Source organism: Pezoporus wallicus, unplaced genomic scaffold (genome assembly GCF_028554395.1).
Source record: "Pezoporus wallicus isolate ANWC-B61680 ecotype Strahan unplaced genomic scaffold, APGP_CSIRO_Pwel_v1 contig_11438, whole genome shotgun sequence".
NCBI classification, from domain to species: domain Eukaryota; kingdom Metazoa; phylum Chordata; class Aves; order Psittaciformes; family Psittacidae; genus Pezoporus; species Pezoporus wallicus.
The window spans coordinates 72,690-93,796 of NW_026642744.1; the positions used below are offsets into that span (position 1 = coordinate 72,690).

Below are 21,107 nucleotides of genomic sequence, written 5' to 3' on the forward strand. Positions count from 1 at the left end.
GACTCATCCACGGCTGTTCAATTCCATGACCTGATCAGAGCCCCAGAGAATGAACAGGCCATAAGGCAGATTAAAAACCATGAAGAAACCCCAGTGCAAGATCTTGGGGGCAGAACAAGAGGATGGGTGCAGTTGCTGTCCCACTTTTAGGCTGCTGGTTTGCACCTGCAGAGATGCAATGGGCTGGTGCTTCCAGCTGAAACAGCAGATGGGAAAGGACGGGGCTGACGCCAAGGCACTTGCTCCCTCTGGACATCTGCTGAGCCGAGAGGGGACAGATATGGTTTGAATCGCAGCAGCTATACCTCCCTGTCCAGGCCAAACACCACCCTTGGGTACCAGCAGCTCACTGGGGTCACTTTCCTGGTCCTTGGGGGGATGTTGGCTCCCTATGCCTGGTTCAGGGCTGCTGGGACCACATTGCCCCTACTGCTTTGAGGTTTCCACAGCTGCTCAGTCACCTCCCCTGCCCTCTCTTCATCCTGTTGCCAGGGGGAGGATGTCACCCTCTCTTGGATGAAGCCACCAAGGAAGGGGACCGTCACAGAGCCCAACACGCTTGTGCCATGTTAATCCAATTAACATAAGCAGAAAGTGAAACAAATCCCCCCTCGATGGGCCAGCACCTGATTTATCAGCCACTGCCCTGACACATTCCTGGCATCCCCAGCTTCCCTCTCTCCCCATCCCTCCTCCTTCCTTGCTTTCTGTCGGCAGCGATTGGTCATGGATAATTTTAGAAGCCTTATACCCAGCTGGCTATACCCTGGCTCCAAATGTTCTTGGATTAATTCACCATGGTCCCAGCTGGATTTGCACCAGCAGAGCCAGTCCCTGGCAATGTAAGGATGCCTGCTTGGGGTGCATTTTCCTTTCCCCAAGACCTTGGCTATCTCAGGCTCTGGCTTTTGATGCTGTTTGCTGGTGATGGCAGCCTGGGGAGGTCCCCAGGCTCATCTCCAGCAGCTGACCATGCCAAGCAGCTTGTGTGTCCCAGAGAGGGCTTGGCCTTGCACTGCAGAGGGGCTCTGGGTCTTAAATAATGTTGTCAGCAGGAGGGAGGATGCCCAGGATCCATCACCCGCCTGGATCCGCTTGTACAGCTCCCTGGGTGGGATGTGCTGGCTCGCAGCAGGTCTGGCAGGATGATTCCAATGGTCCTGTCTGGCCATCAGGTCTGTTCACGTCATGAAAGTCCTCATCCTGATGGGTTTGGAGGGTTTTCCTCCTGGGCTGATGCAGCCCAGCCCTGTGCAGGCAGGATGGTGAAGCAGGGGATGCATCCGGGCTGCTGTTTGCTTTCCTAAGGGCAACCTTCCATCAGTGCGGGGTGGGGACCAGCCTGGCACAGTGTCTGCAGTGCTGCTCAGACTCTCCCAGCCACCCCTCCCAGTGCTCCTCCACCCCAGCTGCTCCCTGTGTCCCATCGCACCAGCTCTCCCTGGGGATGGGACCATCTCTCCTCATGGAGCTGCATGGATGTAGCAAAGAGGTGGTGTTCTGGTGGGTGATGGACCACAGGGCTCACTACTATGAGCCCTGAAGGATGAATGCCAAAACTTAGAAGGCAGCAAACAGGCTTAAATTGATCTGCCCATCCCAAGCCCCATTTCTAATCCAGGCATTAGGGAAAAGGAATATGGGATATATCTCTTCCCTGGCTGCATTCTTCCAGCCTCCAGCTCTCACAGAGCAGCTGAGGTTGTCAGTTTCCCATGGACATCCTCCATGAAACTTAGTTCCTTTCTTAGCCTGTCCATGCCTTTGACCTCTCCAGTGTCTCATGGGATGGTTTTCTGAGATGGTAGAAGAGAGGAGGATGAGCTGAGCTGAGCTGAACTAAGCTGAGAAGAGAAGAGAAGAGAGAAGAGAAGAAGAGAAGAGACGAGAAAAGAGAATAAGAGAAGAGACGAGAAAAGAGAAGAGAAGAGAAGAGAAGAGAAGAGAAGAGAAGAGAAGAGAAGAGAAGAGAAGAGAAAAAAGAAGAGAGAAGAGAAAAAAGAAGAGAGAAGAGAAAAGAGATGAGAAGAGAAGAGAAGAGAAGAGAAGAGACGAGACGAGACGAGACGAGACGAGACGAGACGAGAAGAGAAGAGAAGAGAAGAGAAGAGAAGAGAAGAGAAGAGAAGAGAAGAGAAGAGAAGAGGAGATGATGGTGGCAGAGGGCTGGGGAGGCTGCACTGTAGCAGCTGATTTTAACAAGAAAGGGCAGCTCCAACCCCGATCCCTCTGAGAGGCGCCCTGAGCAGGTAGCTCCCGTGTCCCTCCTAGGGTTAACAGACCCGAGGTGGGGCTCTGGTGTGGGTTACTTCCCAGTGTGCTATAAAACCAGAGCAGATGGAAATTGTCAGAGCTGTCCCTGCACAGGGGACCTCAGCCGAGTCGTGTTGGAGCTGGAGTGGGGGAAGCAAGGCATTCTGTGTGAGCAGTAGCTTTGCTCCAGTGCCATTCGTGTGGAAGCCCTTCCCTTTAGGGAGGATGCTTGGGGCAAAGTCAGGGTGATGAAAGGGGAGCCCTTTCCTCGGTGGCTGCACTGCAGATGTTTCCAGGGTTGCTTTTAGTTTTGCTCATGGGGAGAAAGCATCTGTTTTGTTTAAGCAAGTGGTTTTCAGCAGCTCAGCCTTTGCTGTGCTGGGGTGCAGGATGTGAGGGAAGAATTTCACCTGAAACCAGGATCGCATCTGGGTCATGCAGAGTTTTCACTGCTCATCCTGGGACACCTGGGCATGTGGTGATAGAAAAACCCCTTTGCCTTGACCCTTCCTCTGCTATCCACCAAAATCACCATTACCTCTATGAAGCCATGGATCTGTGATGGGCTCTGCTTCTTGTAATGCCCTGTGGGATGAAATTATTGGTATTGGCATATTTGCATTCTTCCCTTCTGCATTCTCCATTATTTCATTTCAGAAGGGGTTGGGTGATACAGGGCAGCCTAAATATAGCCACGTTATCATTCCCCATCCCTGGCAGTGTTTAAGGCCAGGTTGGATGGGGCTTGGAGCAACCTGGTCTGGTGGAAGGTGTCCCTGCCCATGGCAGGGGGTTGGAACTGGACCATCTTTAAGGTCCCTTCCAACCCAAACCATTCTGTGATTTTAAGATCCCACATCAACAAGGCAGTAAGATCTGAAACAGATGGAAATTCCCGACATCACAGTGCATCCCTCATCTGGTTCCTGTCCCGTGTCCTCTGTGGAGTAGCCCTTCATTGATGCTGGACCTTTTCTATCATGGAACATCCTGTCTCCCCCATCCAGGGTCAGACAGTGTCCCTTCTGCACGTGGTTCCTCTTGTTCCCACCCAAAAATGTCTCCTCATTGTACTCAGCTCTCTGGGGTGTCCATTGTTCCTTGCATCCTTTTGTTTTGCCATCTAAGAGGAGAGGTGCCTCGAGGGTTGTGGATCAATCCCCATGTTGTAGGGAATCACACAGGGAAGAAAAAACCCAGGGCAAGCTAATGCAGCATTTCCCCATAGTCCTTTCCCAGGCTCTGACCCTCTCCACTCGGGAGGTTTCCTGAGCTTGCTGTGCTTCATCTGCTCAGGAACCCACTAATTCCTGCATAATATTTGCAGATCCTAAATACTCATCCATTAGGACTCTTAAACATCCTCCCTCTTCCTCTCCTGATCCTTTTGCTTTACCACATTGCCTGTAGCCCTGGCTGGTTGCTGGCTTTCTGCGCGGGTGGGAGATTATGGCTTTTGGGGTTTCTTAGGAAAACAGTCTTAACAGTTTTCAATTATCAGCGTGGCTTGGTGGAACAAAGGCCGAATGAGCCCTCCTGGCCTCTCTCTGCCCTATTTTCTGTCATCCCAGGAGTCTTCTTTCATTTTATTTTATTCTGTTCAAATTCCTTCTTCCAATTGATTTAGCTCATAATTGTTTTCAGCTTTGTGGACTTGGCCCCTTGCAGGCTGAAGCACGTAACTCTGTTACTGGGTTGGACTTTCTGCTCACTGATGAGAGTTTACACTGCAAAGCAATCACTGATGACCGCTTCCTAATGAGATCAGTGATGCAAATCCTCTCCTAAAGGATCATCTCGGCATTTCCAAAATGCATTTCTTCTTCTTTCTTTCGTTTTTTAACATTATTTGACAGCTTGGAGATGTCACAACTTTTGGTCAAAAGGGAATTCCAGGAGACTGAGTTATGCTCAAGGTGGAACTATAGGAGCAGCAAGGTGAATGGAGTTATGCTTGGCCTTTAAAATCCATAGGACATGGAAGAAAGGCTGCTGCAAGCCCCCTCAGTGTCACTTTGCTCATGTCTAGAGAGATCTGCGTTTATTCAAGGTCCCTGGGCCTGATAGATGATAATGGCTGGTGAACGGTGGGTGGTGCACACACTCATGCATCTGCTGCATGGTGGTGTGCAATGGCTGCACTCCTATACCTGTGTATTTGTGTTGCAGGGCCACCAGGACCCAAAGGAGACCAAGGCAATGAAGGGATGGAGGGTGAACCTGGTCTTCCTGGCCTGCCTGGGCTGCGAGGTAAGGAACAACACATCCATAACCCTGCAAACCTTCACCTGAAGTCCATGGAGTCATAGAATCATAGAACCACAGAGTGGTTTGGGTTGGAAGGGACCTCAAAGCTCATCCAGTTCCACCCCCTGCCACAGGCAGGGACACCTTCCACTAGACCAGGTTGCTCCAAGCCCAGTCCAACCTGGCCTTGAACACTGCCAGGGATGGGGCAGCCACAGCTTCTCTGGGCAACCTGTTCAAGAGGACACCTGGTGACTCCCCAGCCTGTCCCCTGGGACTTTGCTGGCTACGCACAAGTCTTGAAGAGCAACAGGATTAACCTGTTGATGTGCTGCCCCATCTCCTGCCAGTCTTCAGGGGCAAAAGTCTCTCTCATCCCCCATCTGGCCCTGGGATAGAGCTGCAAGGGTCCATCACTTGCAGGCTGATGGCCCCTGGATCCTTTGACAGACACCCAGGCCAGGTTTGTGCAGGACCTGGCCACCACCCTGTGCTCTCTCAGACCAAGCACTTACAAGGTACCAGGGCTGGCCCCACTGCTTGCACCCACCGGGCAGCACATGGGGACCCAGCACTGGGGTCCCTGACAGGGAGGACTCGGGCACTGGCTGCAGCTCTGAGGCTTTTCATAGGACACATTTTTCAATGTCAAAAATTCCATTTCCTGCCCCTTTCTTAATTCCAACCATTGTTTTTGAGATAATTCAATTAAAACAAAACCAGCAGAAGACAGCCCCCAACCTGAGAAACAGGCTTGAGCCTCTTTCTGATTTCAAGCCAAACCTAGAAATACTTTGCATTCAAGAGCCAGGGATGGCACAGAGGTGAGGGAGGATCCCTTTTGGTCAGGGCTTCCTGTCTCCAAGAGGCTCTTTTCTATTGAGGTGACTGTATCCATCCTGCCTGGAGCATGGACCTCCTTCTCCATCCAAGAGGGTGTCCAGCCCTGGCTTCACCTTGATTGAAGGCATGACCCACGTAGGGCTGTTGGTGTCAGAGTCAGGCTCAGCACCCCAGCCCTGTGCATCTGAGCTGCTGGTCCTGGGCTGGGCTTAAAACCTCCTATTTTGGCATCCAGCGAGCAGCAGGACCAGCCAAGTTAGGCAGAGCCAGCCTGGAAACAGGACTGCTTTCTGCAAGCCCTCCTCAGCGCTGGCTGCAATGCTCATTTCACCAACAGCTATATTCTTTTTGTGTTGACAGATTCATGGCTATTTTTCTTGGGTGTAACAAGCATCAGAAATTCATCGTCTGGCTCCTTTCCTTTTCTTGGTTGTTTTTCTTGTTTAAGCAGAAAAACAAAACAACCTCTGGAGGGTTCACCTTTGGGAAGAGTTGCTCAAAGGGCCACTATTTTTAGGTCTTTCTCTGTCTCCCTTCCTCTGCTGTGATCACAGCATCAGCCCTTTGAATATGGGAAGCTCAGGTTCAGGTACAGCCAGGCGTTGTAAAGCATCCCTGGTGCATCCCCTTTTGCATCCCTCTGCACCAGTGCCTCTACCTAAGTACAAAGGCAGGTCCTGACTTCCTGCAGCATTCCCCCTGGAAAGGAGGAGTTGGCTGGATGCAGCAGGGAGAGAATTAAGCCCCAGACCGTGTCTGCTGGAGCTGGTGCCCAAATTCTGCCTGGCAGCTTTTTCTCCTCTTAAACCAGAGGAAAATATTGACTTAAGTTTGGAAAGCCCAGCCCAGGAGGGGCAGGAGGCGCAGTGCCAAAGGGATCTAGGGCTCCCTCCACACGGGAAGGGGAGACCAGCAGCACTGTGCCTGGCTGGGGGCTGAGCTTGGGTGGTGAAGCAGCTTCTCCCCCAAAGAGCTTTGGATCTGACCCAAACTCATGCTCGAGCTAAGTCTCTGCTGGGCTGACCTGTTGGGACCACCCCCAGGTCCCACTAGAGCCCATCACCAGCACAGGAATCCCTCCCTCCATTTCCCCTTGCTGGCCTGCATGGCTGGGGCTTGGATGTGTCCCCTGCAAAGGGAGCCCAAGCTCCCAAATTGAAGCCCCATTTCCCACCTCCTGGGTGCTCAGATAAGGGTTTCAATCCAAACCCTTTTCTGATAAATAGCAAACCCACCTGATGAGTGTGTATGGCTGTGAGGGACCTGCAGCTCATGCTGGGTATATCATGTCTCCTTAGGGTCTCTGCTCCATCCTAGCTCCTTGCTCTTCCTCATTGGTCTCCAGCTTTGGAGCCCAGTTAACTTAATCTGAGCCTTAAGATGCTCAGAGCTGCATTAGCACCAGCCTGTGTCTGTGTTAATCCTGTCCTGTATCCAGGGGAAGATGCAGAAGGAAACACTCTCAGGTGTCTCCTGATGGCCCCTGACTCCTGGAAAAGAACCAGAGGCTGGCTGCCATGCCTGCTGGCAGGCAGGACGTGTTTGAGTATGTGCACATCCGGTTTGTGCAGGTCTCTGCTGCAACAGGGTCATTTTGCATCTTTGTCCTCATCTCCAGGGCTGCCAGGGGAGAGAGGACCACCAGGACCACGTGGCTTGAAAGGGGACCAAGGAGACCTTGGCCCTCCAGGTCCAGTGGGGATGCGGGGATTCAAAGGTAAGGACCAGCCTCTGTGCATGCTTGTGGCTGGCTCGTGGGGTCTGGTTGGGTTTATTGGGGAGCAGACTGGCTCTGGAGACCATTGGAGGGAGAGGGTCAAAACAGCTGTGGGGCTTGGCATAGCAATGTTGCCTGCACTGAGCCCTCACCAGAGCCCCGTGAGGACCTGCCGGACTGCTGTCCCACGCTTGGCTCCAGAATAGCTTTAGGAACAGCCTTGTGTTTGTTTTCTGGTGACCTTTTCTGGCTCGCTGTGGTTTTGCAGCATCTCACCACACCCCGGCTGAGAGCTGTGGGTGTAAGAAATGGCCACGCACCTTTTTAGCAGGACAGATCTGCCCCACGAGACCTTCTCAAAGACATTCCATGCTGCAACCTAGGACAGGATGGATAAACCCAAAACATGCTCTTTCTGCCTCAGAATGCCTTGTGGGCAGGGGGAGGCAGGAAACCCAGCCCAAGGAAAGGGCACCACCCTGGGCAGAGCTGCCCTGCCTGCATCCTGCCCTGGTCTCCAGTGGCTAAAGTGGTGTATTTCACTCACCTCATGCTTGTGGGTCATGTTGATCCACACTGGCCACCATGACCTGGGGCCATGGCCATCCAGGACTGGGAAATGCCCTGGGCCCTGCAGGCAGCACTCCAGGCAAGGAGTGGGTGTTGCTGAAGGTCCTGTGCAAGCTCTTGGCTCCACGCAGTTAGTTCCTTGGGTGAATTGCACATGTGAAAGCTGAAGGAAAATGTCCTGGCAAGAGCTGGTGTCCAGTTTTCCTGTACATTCTGACCCTGGTCATTGCCAGAGTCAGGGGTTAGGGAGGGATCCCTGTGTCCTGTCTGGTGGTGCATCCTTCACATGCTTCACAGTGGTGGCTGTCTCCTTCCTATACCTTGCATGCCACCAGAAAACCCCCTGTAGTCTAGGGGCAAGAGCATTTCTTCCATCCCTTCTCCACTTTGTGGTGTCTTTAGAAGAAAGACCTTTCCTAGGAACATGACATCCACTTCTCACTGCCAGCGCCTTCCAGGGCAGCCCTGGTCCAGATAGAAAGGAGATGCAGGAGATAAGATGCTCCCAGTGGCCTCCTTCTGTAGCCAGAGAGCAAAGTGGAGCTCTCAGAGCTGCAGTCTCCTGCAGGATTGGCACCCATCTGGTCCTCTTTGCCTTGAGCCGTCACTGCTGTTATCACCCGCTCTACTGACAGGATGGCTCTTTTCATCCCACTGCCCTCCCAGGCACCCCAGTGTGGGCACAAGCTGACCTCCTGGAGCCTGTTAGCTGCTGGAGATGGCTCTGCAAGCCCTGTGGCTGCTTAGGTGATAATTGTGCAGCACCAGGTACTCTTGACAAATGCCATTGGGTGCCATTTCTGTCACACCATCCCATCTAACTGGAAGTGCAGGGTTTCTGGGCTGGTGGCTGGGATAAATCTCAATCCTTCCACCAAGGCAGAGACTGCCAGTGGGAACAGAGCAAAAATAAAGAAACCATGATTTAGTGCTTGTTTTCCAGCACTGTCTCTTGGGTTTTGGAGGTAACTTTGCCTGCAGGATTGCAATATGGTGTTGTGGGGGTGCAGGACTTTATCTGAAGTGAAAACGCCTGCTCTGGTGCTCCAGGAGCTCAAACTAACCCTGGATACATCCAGGCACAAGCCTTGCAAAGGCGTGAGTACTGCAGGGACCAGTGCTAACGCAAGGCAGACATCGGCACTGAGATGTTCCTGGCAGCACATCAAAGGCTGAGGTTTGCCAACCAAAACCACAACGTACTTTGGGACCACAGTTTCCTTCCCTTCCCTGGAGCAGAGGAAAGTGGGCTTTTCTCACCAGCAGTGCCAAGCACTCATTAGACAAGCAAAGTATCCCAAGGAGCCTGGGCCCATTGAACTGGGCTTCAGTGAAGGACCAAGCCCTGATGCCAGACTTGTTCTGCAAATTGCATCCCTGGGGGATGTGCCCCTTCTGGAGGGAGGAGCTTATTGAGCTCCTGCATCCTGTTTCCCCCGCATGAGAGATGTTAATAGTTGATGTGCTGGGTCAGTGCTGAGATGTTTTAGCAGACCCCATGGTGGCATCACAGCTCCAGCAAGGAGCTCTCTGGAGACACAGCAATGAGAATGAAGCCTTTTTCCAGTGCTTACCAGGCCAGGGGGTGGTGGAGACCATCCCAGCACAGCCCCTGCCTTCAGGGGACAGCCGTGGCTATGATGCAGCAGTAAAAGCATCAGCCCCTACAAGCTTGGTGACCCTTCCCCAGTGTGTGCACTTCTGGTGTCCTCAATAAAAAGGACATGGAACTGTTGGAACAAGTCCAGAGGAGGCCACAAGGATGATCAGGGGACTGGAGCACCTCCCGTATGAAGACAGGCTGAGAAAGTTGGGGCTGTTCAGCCTGGAGAAGAGAAGGCTGCATGGAGACCTCATAGCAGCCTTCCAGTATCTGAAGGCCAGGTTGGAAGGGGCTTGGAGCAACCTGATCTAGTATGAGGTGTCCCTGCCTGTGGCAGGGGGGTGGAACTACGAGATCCTAAGGTCATTTTCAACCCAAACCATTCTATGATTCTATGATCTCAATCCCCTCTTGCCCAAGGAAATGAAGCACTTCTGCTCTTGGTCTTGGGAGTCGATGGGTCTTTGCCATGTGGTGCATTGCTTCTGGCTATCATCCTGTCACTGGTATAGAGTAATCCTTCCATCTGAGAAGGACTCCTGTCTTGAAGAATGTTAAGTTGTCTCAAGGCCTTGATGCACCCAGCTCATTGTGCATTTCTTGGAAGCCTTGGTTTGGGTATGCCTGCAATGTGGCAAAGCCATCAGGCATTCCTCTTTGGAGTGTGGACCAACTCCAGTTCCCACCACAGCCCATCACCAGCAGAGGGTCCCTCCCTCCACCTCCCCTTGCTGCATGGCTGGATGTGACCTCCAGGTCTTAGATGTGTCCCCTGTGAAGGGACCCCCTCATCCCACTTCCCAGAGGTCAGGGGTGCTCAGATAAGGGGGTTTCATCCAACCCCATTTCCAATAAATATCAAACTGCGCTGGCAGCAAGTGCTGAATTTCTAGGGTTTATGGGATTCTCTAAAATTTATAGGAAACAGACACAGCCAGGCAATGGTCCAAACCCAGGATTTAAGTAAAGGCCTGTTTTTCTGCAGCACTAGTCTTACACTTCTATAATGACTTTCTTCTGAGCACAGGAGAACTATTGCTTCCCCAGGAAATGCAGCCTGTTGTGGGGCATGGAGCATCTGGGGAAAATGAGCCTCCTCAGCAAAAACCCTGGATCAAGGGACAGCTTTTCCTCTCCAAAGAGACCCAGGATTTTCCCTTGCTGTTGGTATTTTCCTGTCCTTGATGCATTTTCCCTCAAAACTACCCCAGTGGAGTATTATTTTCCTCATTTCCAACTGGGGAAAATTATCCTGGAAAGTGAGTAGACATCAGTCTTCTTCACTCTTCCATGGAAAACGCGTTAGGGAGGAAACAATAGTAAATGAGCCAAGGTAGGCAAGGTAGGGATTGCTAATTTATAGATAAAGTCAGGGCAATACAAGAAATCCCCTTCCTAAACACCATGTACAGGCAAGGAGGAGGAATTGGCCATGTTGCAGAACATGTTCCTACCTGTGAAGATGGGGCTCTGGCAGCTTGCACTTTGTCAGGATATAAATGATCTCAGCATTGCATATGCTCTCTCTGTCCGCTCCAGCAGCTCCCATTGCACTGACTCCTTCTCCATTCATAACCCAGTTCTGCTCCTCAAGAGTCCCTGGAACCATTTTCCACAGCTAACCCTAACCCTAAGCTGACCCCACCTACTGCTTTTTGGAGACCCGCATGCACTTTGTTGACCCTGCATCAGGGCTTGCTGGTGAGCAGCACCTGGCCTTGAAGATGTGTGCTGCGGGGCATCTCACTCTGTCTATGCCAGGAGCCTCTGGCTTCCCCGATGGCATTCCTGGCTGCTGGAGTGGTCTCAGCACTGGTCCTGCTGCCTTTGGCCCACTGCGCCTCTTCATTGTATCATAGAGTGGTTTGGGTTGGAAGAGACCTTGAAGACTATCTAATCCAATCCTCGGCCACGAGCAGAGACACCTTCTACTAGACCAGGTTGCTCAAAGTCCTGTCCAACCCAACCTTTAATGTTTCCAGGGATGAAGCATCCCCCACCACTATGGGCAGCCTGTTCCTCTTGCTGCAGTGCAGTAGGTTCCATTTGTGCCAATATTTTTTGGCCTTGGTCTTTTTCTTAAAGGTCTCTAACCACTTCTGACCACTGAGGTCTCCCATCCTATCTCTCAGAGTATTTCCTTCCCCGGCAGCATGTCTAACTTGTTGCTGTCACGTCCCTGAGATAAGCAACAATACAGCAGTTGAGTTATTCACTCCAGGAGTCTCAGCCCACAGTGTTTCTACCCAGTGCCTTTCCCTCAAGCTCCACCCTTCCACCTTCACCTCCCTCCATCATTCCTATAGGATGCAGCCTGGACCCTGCAGGGAAAGCACTCCTGCTCTGGAAAAGCCAGATTTTGGGAAACAAACACATAATAACTGTTGCTTTCCAGCCCCCTTTTTCTCGAGGCTGGGGAAGGAAGGTGCTGGAGAGCATGGGCTGCTCCCATCACGTGCTGGCGAGCAGCATCTCTGGCCGCTGTCCCGCTGCTCGGGGGGCTGCTGTCATCTGGTTCCCATCAGCGGGGCAGGCTGCAGGCAGCTTTCCTCCATCCGACACAGCTGCGGCTGCCCAGGGGAGCAATCTCGCTTTCCCAGAGCCTCCAAGTTAAAGGGCAAGAATTTCCTGCATGCCTTTTTTTTTTTCTTTCCTTCTTAATATTTTATTTTATAAGACATTTCTGAGTGTGTGTGTGCGCTGTTTGTTATTCTTACAGAGACAAAAGGAAAGGCTATGTTGAAGTGGGGCCGTGTTTCAGGGCTGGGGCTCACTCAGAGCATCACTGCCTGGAGCAGCATGGAGCATTACAGTATCACACAGTATCACAGGATGCTAGAGATTGGAAGGGACCTCAAAAGTTCAGCTAGTCCAATCCCCCTGCCGGAGCAGGAACACCTAGATAATGTTACACAGGAATGTGTCCAGGCGGGTTTTGAATGTCTCCAGGGAAGGAGACTCCACAACCTCCCTGGGCAGCCTGTTCCAGTGTTCCGTCACCCTCACTGAGAAGAAGTTTCTTCTCAAGTTTAAGTGGAACCTCTTGTGTTCCAGTTTGTACCCATTACCCCTTGTCCTATCATTGTTTGCCACTGAGTAGAGCCTGGCTCCGTCCTCGTGACACTCCCCCTTTATATATTTATAGACACTGATAAGGTCACCCCTCAGTCTCCTCCAAACTATAGAGTCCCAGCTCCCTCAGCCTCTCCTCATAAGGGAGATGCTCCACTCCCTTAATCATCTTTGTGGCTCTGTGCTGGACTCTTTCAAGCAATTCCCTGTCCTTCTTGAACTGAGGGGCCCAGAACTGGACACAATATTCCAGATGGGGTCTCACCAGGGCACAGTAGAGGGGAAGGAGGACCTCTCTCGACCTACTAACCACCGCCCTTCTAATACACCCCAGGATGCCATTGGCCTTCTTAGCCACAAGGGCACAGTGTTGGCTCATGGTCATCCTGTCGTCCACTAGGACCCCCAGGTCCCTCTCCTCTACACCGCTCTCTAACAGGTCATTCCCCAATCTATACTGGAACCTGGGGTTGTTCCTGCCCAGAATCAGGACTCTACACTTTCCCTTGTTATATTTCATCAAGTTATTCCCTTGATGAAATGAGTTATTCCCTGATCCCTCTGCAGCTTCAGGGCAAAGCCAGGACCAGCAAAGCCAAGCGCACAGCCCCATTCAGGACAGTGTTTTCAGTGGTGCATACCATGGGATAACACAGCTGCTGCCTGACAAGAGCGAAGCTGGAGCACAGGGAGGGTTTAAGGGAGGTGGTGGGATGCAGACAGAGGCAGCCCATGCTCGGAAAGCCAAGCCATGACACAGATAATTACTGAGCTCATTATTTTCATATGGAAATAGGCGTGTTGTTGAAGGCAGCCTGTTTATCCAGCTGGTCTGAACCCTCCAGCATCACTGCTTCTCCATGGATACAGGGTTTGGGTTCAGCAAATCTGCTTGCAAGGAGGTACCAGCTGGGTGCAGGAAGGGTCAATGCTCCATTGAGGCTGTGGGAAGCCACGTCCTTGTTAATGAGCCCTGCAAAATGAAGCTTTTTTCGCCCCAGACAGGGATTTTCAGAGCCCAAATTCAGTGTTTGCTTTCCTTTAGTCCTGCTCTGCTGTCGCTCTGCAGCCAGGGCTTGGCTGTTTGGGTGAAGGGGTAGCAGAGTGGGTGGGATGGGAACACCAGCCCTCTGTCCTCCTACAGGACATGAACCACAAGGGGAGTTGGGGGGGACGGGGACATCCTCCCATTCTTACCCTGTGCACAAAGCAGGGGGTGGGTGTATTGCACAGCTTCATATAGCCAAACAGGGTATCCAGGGCAGGGGTCCCCCACGGATGCAGAGGGAAAGAGCTATATTGGGCATGAAATACAGAGACACCGAGCCCATAGGGGATGAACCCTGCATGAAGCCATGTCTTCCCAGGGATTGGTTGGGTTTTACTTTAAGAAGAAAGATCCCAGAAGATGGGGCTGTGGGAAGATGGGTCCCATTGCCATGCAGCACATCCAAGGGGTCAGGAGAGGGGCTGACAACTCATTTTGCTGCTTCATGGCTAAATTTCCCAAAACTGATAAAGCCCCTCAAGAGCTACAGCATTACCTAAGAGCAGGGCATCCACTTAAAGTCTGATTCTAGCAAGATTTATGCCTCATACTCTTTCTTTTCCTAGGTGACCGAGGCCCAAAGGGAGAAAAGGGGGACCGAGGCAGCAGCATGGGTAAGCTCTTGCTCATGGCCATCTCCTTGGAGTTCCAGGAATGGTTTTGGGGGAGTTTGTGGGGTTTGGAGTCTATCAGGGAGATACCTGCTGCAAAGCAGGCAGGAAGGCAGTGGTCACTGCCAGGATGAGGCTGCTGAGCCCTGTGCTTGGGTTTTTCCTGCCTGGGTAAAGAGGAGCCAGAGCCAGCAAAAGGTGGGAGGGATGTCACAGTGAGGATGCTCAAGGAAGGTAAGGGGGAAGCACCTTGGCTGCAATGGGCATGCTGGGACTCCAGCCAGGCTGATGGGGTTGGATTGAGGATGTCCAAAGCTGGCTGGGAGTTTTCACTCGCAGGCACAAACAGGATCAAGGCTGGGTTTAAGCTCACTCACCCATAGAGGCAAAGAGCATCCTCACTATCCTAGGGAGAGCCTAGAGCTGGCAGCAAGAGGAGCAGAGATCCATAAGGACGTATCTCTTCCACCACTTCCCCATGCCAGGATTGGCCCCAGGAAGTGGTTTTCCAGGGCTTCAAGATGGAAACACCCATTTGGATGAAGGCACCTGGGCCACACTGTGAGGCCGTGTGGCACCAACCACAGCTGTGCTATTGCTTTGGGATTCCCTCTGGGGCCAAGACCTGCACTTGCACACCAATCGCCAGCATTGGTCTTCTGGGTTGGCAAGCCAAGAAATGCATGGGAATGAGCCTGGGGCTGGATCCTGCCCATCCTCTGCTGTGCTGTGACTATGCCCTGCAGGGAGCTCATCCCTGAGACCTCTGGGGTTACTGATGGTTTCCTCCAAGCTTTGGACATCCCTCCCGCCACCCAAAAGCATCCTTCCCACATCAGGCATCCATGCAGGGGCTCTAGGTCCCTGCCACCAGCCACAGAGTCCCCCAGATGGTGCCAAGCAGAGTAAGGATGCAGCAGGGTTAGAAGAGGAGCAGCAGGAGAGGCAGCTGGGGAGCAGGAAGCACCAAGGTGGGATGCATGATTCACCAGCACCCCAGCAAGGACCAAGGACCCCAGCCCCGTCCAGCCACTGCTTGGTGAGCAAGTGCAGCTGGTATGCAGCTGCAGTATGGATGATTGCTGTTTAATTTCCTGTCGTACCCCACATCTACCCCTTGGAAACCTGATGTTTGTATCCATATTGCCAAACCAAAGGGAGAGGAGCAGGGCAGGGGCAGTGGGAGAGGGCGGTGGAGAGCCCAGGGAATCAGGGGCAGATGGTCTCCATTACCAGGGAGGAGATGATATCTCAGCCCAGCTGCAGAGAATCAGGCCCTTGTTTTCTCGGCCACTGGGAGTTATTTCTCCTCTTTAGCTCTTCCTTTCTTGTTTTGCTGGTTTTGGAGGCTGGGCAGGGAGGAGGTCGAGAGGTTTGGAAGTAATTGCTGCAGCAAAACAAATGAACACACACAAGATGATGCTGTTGGGGATTGTTGGAGAGGGAATGGGCCAGGGAGTTGCTCTGGGGTGGACAGGGCCAGGCCACTTCACAGGCAGGGGGCTGCTGCAGGATGGGATGCTCACATCCTGCTCTGGAGCTGCAGCCTGGGAGAGCCTGATCCTGGGCAACCTTCTGCAGCATGAGGTGGACAATCCACTCTGGTCCCCGGGCATCTCCCAAGGGTTATTCCATCCTGCTGGGGCCAGGAACCAAGCACAGCCCCAAGCTCATGAGCATCAAAACAGCCCTGGGCTGGGGATGTCACAGGCAACTGGCACTGGTTTGGGAGGAGACTTCTGGGGCTTATTAGTTTTTATTAGCCTGCTAAGTGATGCTTGTTGTGGGCTAAGTGGAAGGGCTGTGGCCAGGACTTGTGGCTGAGCTCTGTGGCTTTATTAGCAGCCCTCACCCTGTTGATTAATGGGAACATCCCAGTCCCACCTGGATCTGTGCCTTGATTGCACATCTCCTCCCCTCCTCGAGGAAGCAGTTGTCTTCCAGCACGCACAGGCTCTGATGAGCATCCAGCAAAGAGCTGGGCTGAAGGCAGGCTTGCAGGGGGAGGAATGAAGACTCAGGGATAACCAACTGGCTTGAGCTGGAGATACGGAGCTGGACAGGATGAGCAACCAGCTGATGCTGGATATAGGGAGCTGGTTTTGGATCAGTAGTCACCTGCCTGTTCCCCAGGGAATGTGGGCAGCTCTGGAGGCTGAGATGGATGGTTCTACAGAGAGGATTATGCCTGTTGAGGGGCTCCATGCCCTATTTAGCTATTGCTTTCTTTAGCCATCACAGACATCCAGGGAAGGATCCCCTGCTCTGGGATGCTCCAGGTTTCAAAGAGAGACAATGGTTCCAAAGCCAAGTCATTTCCTGGGGCAGGGAGAGCAGGAAGGCCCAGAGACCTCTTATACGCCACAATGCTGGTGGCAGGGGTCACTGAACACATGGAGCCAGGAAGGTGACACTGAAGGATTACCACATTGAACCAAGTGGTGGATGAAAAATGCTGAGCCCTGGGTCTCCCTAGCCAGGACCTTGGGTTTCCCTGGTTGCATCCCTCCACTAGCTCACCTGGAGCAGGGAGGTTGGGCTGGCTCCCTAGCAGGAGACACTGGTGTTGGACCTGGTGCAAGCTTGGTTTGGCAGGAGCAGCTCCCCTGGTAGCGTCCAGAGCTGTGGTGCATGTGTTCAACTCAGAAGAGTCACTTCATCCAACCCTCAGATGACACCATCCCTGGGCTCAGCCAAGGCAGGTGCCTCGGCAAACCTCCTCAATGGCTGGGAGGAGACACCCATCCCAAATAGCAGGGGCTGGTGGAAGGACACAGCCGACAGCATCCCAAAAGCCCCTCTGCTGAGATGTGATGTTTATGGCAGGGCTGTGGACCATATCAGTGAGATGGATCAGGAACAGCATGAGATGTTTCCTGGCTCCTCGGTGAACCCGATGTTCTGCCCATATCCAGCAAAACATGCTCAGGGTTTCCAGATCCTTTCTTGAACCTGATTCTGAGCAGGTCCTGGAAATGGGAGATCAGCCAGTGCTGAAGCCACACAAGGACTGCTCTTTCTGGAGGTCATTGGAAGAGGTGGCCCTAATCCCACTGGGAGCAAGCCAGGGAAAACCCAGAGCCCAAAACATGCAGGTCCCAGCCAACTGGCAATGCCAAAACCCATTGGATCTCTGTGCAGCAGGTCCCAAACACTGCTCTGGTCTCTAAACATCCCCTTAACCCTGCACCTCCCAGCCCTGAGAGCCTGGGACCCTGTTTCATCCACCTTGGCCAGCCCCACGGTCACCAGTTTGGGTGGGCAAGGTGCCTGAAGAGACCTGAGCCAAGCGTGACTGCCTGCAGCATCCCACCACTGTGGAGTTAAAGCAGAGGTTGGATCAGTGGCAGATTTTACCCACCTCTTTGCAGCTCCCCCTGCAATGGTCATCTCTTGGTGAGGTGAAGACCTTTTGGGTTCATCGCTTGAGAACCTGCCATGGTCCATGTGCTGGCAAAATCACAGATGAGGTTTTGGTGCCTCTTACACTGCTGGGACTTTGGTGGTGGCTGTGGTTGAGGTGGGTTTGTGGCGTTGAAACCCCTGACACCCTCTCCACAGGGATGAGCATGGGATGTAGAGGATGGTCACGAAGGGGGAGGCTTCAGTCTGCCTGGAAATGCTCCCAAATCCCATTTATCTTCGCATTTGAGAAGAAATGTCACCGAGCATTTCCAGTGGGAATGTATGTTTTGATTGGGGAAAAGAAAACCAAATCCAAGCCCTGGCTTTGGGAAAATGTCTTTTAATATAAATCCCTGAACATCTGCAGAACAACCTTGTTTGGGGGAGCCTAACTCCACCCTCAGCTGCTGCCCCAGCCCTTGGTGAGTCACAGAGCGAGCCCAGCTGCCTAACAGCAATTTTCTCCATCTGACCCCTTTCTCATCCCAAATAAGAGGGTGTGTGGCATGTTCTTTGCTGGGTTTCTTTGGCTTGGGGTGGAGGAAGAGCCATAGTGGTTTGGTTTTGGTGCTGAGCTCCTCAGTCATTCTCCTGTCAGATAAACCATCTCCCCATCCTTCTCCCTGGCTGAAGGATGAAGGGATGCTGGTCTCACCTAGCAGGAGGGTGGTGATGGGGGGAGGAAGGCTCAGCAGCCACAGGAAGGCAACTGGCAGCAGAGGGAGCAATGCCACGATGGGGAGGAGGACAAGCCATGTCCCTCCACTCCAGTGCAGCATTTCAGACCAATGTGAACATTCCCTCACCATTCCCTCAAGCATGAAGTCAGGGTCCACCCAGGCAGCATGGACTTGGGCTGGGGTTCTGTTTCCAGGCTGGAAGAGCTTCCTCATCACTTGCCATCCCCTTTCACAGTCCCTTTTGGAAACTCTTTGTGCCTGGGTTTGCTGGCATCTCACTCCTCCCCTCGGTTGCTCAGAGGCTTCTTCGCACCCCTGAGCTGTCTCCATGTGGACCTTAATGGCTTCAGGATTGATGCTTGCTCAGTACCTGCCCTCCCTGCAGCACTTTAAGGCTGCCAACAGCTTTCCCACCTTGGCAAGACCATTGCAAGGCTCATCCACCTTGAGCAAAACCCTGGGTTTGGTGGGACCCCTTCAGCACTATGCTCAATAGGGGTGCTGTGTCCCCAGGTCTCCTGGAAGTGCATCACCCCATGCTTTGTGCAGCTGCATGCATCATGGAGAGGGCACATCACCCACACACGGTGGGTGAGATGCCACCATGCCCCCTCTGACCTCCCTCTCTGCTTCCAGCAGCAGCAGCCGAGGAGGGGATGATCCGGCTGGTGAACGGCTCCGGCTCCCACGAGGGACGGGTGGAAGTCTTCTACGACCGGCGCTGGGGCACGGTGTGTGACGACGGCTGGGACAAGAAGGATGGAGACGTGGTGTGCCGGATGCTGGGCTTCCGAGGCGCCGAGGAGGTGTACCGCATGGCCCGCTTCGGCCAAGGTATGACCCACCTCCGCCCCCGCCTCACCCAGCATAGGTACCTGGGGCCAGCCTATACATAAACCAGAGACCCTCCCAGAATGACCCTTGAGGCATCCAGCAGGTCCTCTACAAGCAGGACATGGGCTGTGGTGATCCAAATAGCTTCAGTCTGGTTTATTCAGTATTGGGTGTCTGCAAATATTGTGGCTTTGGCTTGTGGGACCGTGTGCGAGGACATTGCCCAGAGAAGTGGTAAATGCCCCATCCCAGGCAGTGTTCAAGGACGGGGCTTGGAGTAACCTGGTCTAGTGGAAGGTGTCCCTGCCTGTGACAGGGGGTTGGAATTGGGTGAGCTTTAAGGGCCCCCTCTAACCCAAACCATTCTGGGATTCTGTGATTGCTGGTGCTGGCGCAGGCAGCTCCTGCCGTGGCTCTGGCTCCCTCGGCACACCCTGCCCCATGCTGACTCAGTACCCCAGACGCATCCCCAGGGCTGTTGTTTTTGAAGGAAGCTTCATGTTTTTCATCCGGATGTGACTGTTGAGAGCTGCTTTCTCTTTAGAATAACAACTGAAGAAAAGCTTTTAAAAGCAGAGGGGAAATGCCAGGAATGCTCTGGCGGGTGGAGGGGTGGCCTTTGGCCCCAAACTGTTGGTTTGGGGTGTTTCGCCCAAGTCAGATCCCCTTCCACATATGCCTTTTAATCCTTGAGTTGCCTTCTTTCCAATGGCTCGGGGCTGCCAAGCAGATGATTGACCCCAAAAGCAGGTAGCCACCACGGCCATCAGCTAGCCATGACCATGCTGGTTGATCAGACCTGTTCTGTGAGGGCAGCTGGACCCCTCCAAGAGTTGGTATCCCTCACACCAGGCTTGGTAGACCCTAGAGCTTGTTTCAGCATGGCCTGCACATGTGCTTCATCACCCTCACAGGGAAGAACTTCCTAAGATCTCATCTCAATCTCCCCTCTGTCAGTTTAAAGCCATTCCCCCTTGTCCTGTCCCTACAGACCCTTGTCAAAAGCCCCTCTCCAGATTTCTTGTAGCCCTTTTAGGCACTGGAAGCTGCTCTAAGGTCTCTGCAGAGCCTTCTCCATACTCAACAAGCCCAGCATTCTCAGCCTGTCTCCATAGGATTTCTTCCCTGTGAGGGGGGTGAGTGCCCCATCCCAGAGGCAGTGACCCCATCCCAGAGCAGTGGCAATGGTGAATCAGGATGTGTCAGGACATTTCATGCTTACCAAGGAGAAAAACTGGGATGCAAAGCATAAAATTATGAATCAATATTTACTCCTAAATATGGGGTGTCCCAGCTGAATCCGGGCATCTAAAGGTAGATGTAAATGTAAATGGGGTTGTTCTCCCTTTTCAGTGCTCAGGTACAGCACAACTGGGATAAAGGCCTACACACGTGTCTCTGATTAGTAATCACAGGAAAACCTTGCAAAGCAGCTCCAGTTTTGCAGCATTTTTGATGCTTGTCTGTTGATCCACACATCCCCAGAGCCGATCTTGCCTGAGTTCCTGACCTCCAACACGAGACTCCTCTGGGAGGGTCTCCATGTAATGCTGAGTGAGCTACAGGATGCTGCCATCATCTTGGCTGTCCAGGGGCATCTTTTCTTCTCCATGGGCAGCTTGAATCTTCCAAGTAGCCAGATCCTTATTTCCAGACCTTTTCATTCAAGCATTAAAAATCAAAAATCTCCAGGAAAACTCCTCTACTTCTGATGCCACCACATATAATAGGAACTGACACATACTTAATACATGTTACTATAAAGAAGGATCGATATCATAGGTGAGGGAGTGAATTTTCCTAACAGATGAACCCTTTTGTTTCAGGATTGGTTGAATTATGTTTGCTTTAGCCTAATTGTTTAGGTGATGAGGTGATGCACGTGGAGGGGATCCACCAACATGCTGATGCCGGTGCTGGTGCCAATGCCACTGACCGGGTCCCTGTCTTTGCAGGCACGGGGAGGATCTGGATGGACGACGTCTCCTGCAAGGGGACAGAGGACAGCCTTCTGCGCTGCAGCTTCTCCAGCTGGGGCAAGACCAACTGCGGCCACGCCGAGGACGCTGGTGTGAAATGCCTGACACCGTGATGGGGGGGGGACAGGGACACCCCCGGCCTGGCTGCGGGGGTTCCAAGAGTCTCAGCCCTCCCCACAGCTTCCCCTGTGCTTCCTGAAATGGGTTTATTATTAGAGAAATAAATGCCTTTTTATTATTCTCTA

General features: G+C 52.7%; 1 protein-coding gene across 2 annotated transcripts in view; it reads left to right on the top strand.

The window, feature by feature from the left end:
- The window catches only part of SCARA5 (scavenger receptor class A member 5), a 35,321-nt gene extending 14,214 nt beyond the window's left edge, over positions 1-21,107 (top strand). The window contains exons 4-8 of one of the 2 annotated variants that reach the window (XM_057432184.1): positions 4,423-4,503; positions 6,962-7,060; positions 13,920-13,967; positions 18,689-18,883; positions 20,839-21,107. In XM_057432184.1, the coding sequence (XP_057288167.1) occupies positions 4,423-4,503; positions 6,962-7,060; positions 13,920-13,967; positions 18,689-18,883; positions 20,839-20,975 (560 nt within the window). In that variant the 3' untranslated portion in view covers positions 20,976-21,107. The remainder of the gene's footprint in view (positions 1-4,422; positions 4,504-6,961; positions 7,061-13,919; positions 13,968-18,688; positions 18,884-20,838) is intronic. The other variant, XM_057432185.1, reaches the window with a different exon arrangement.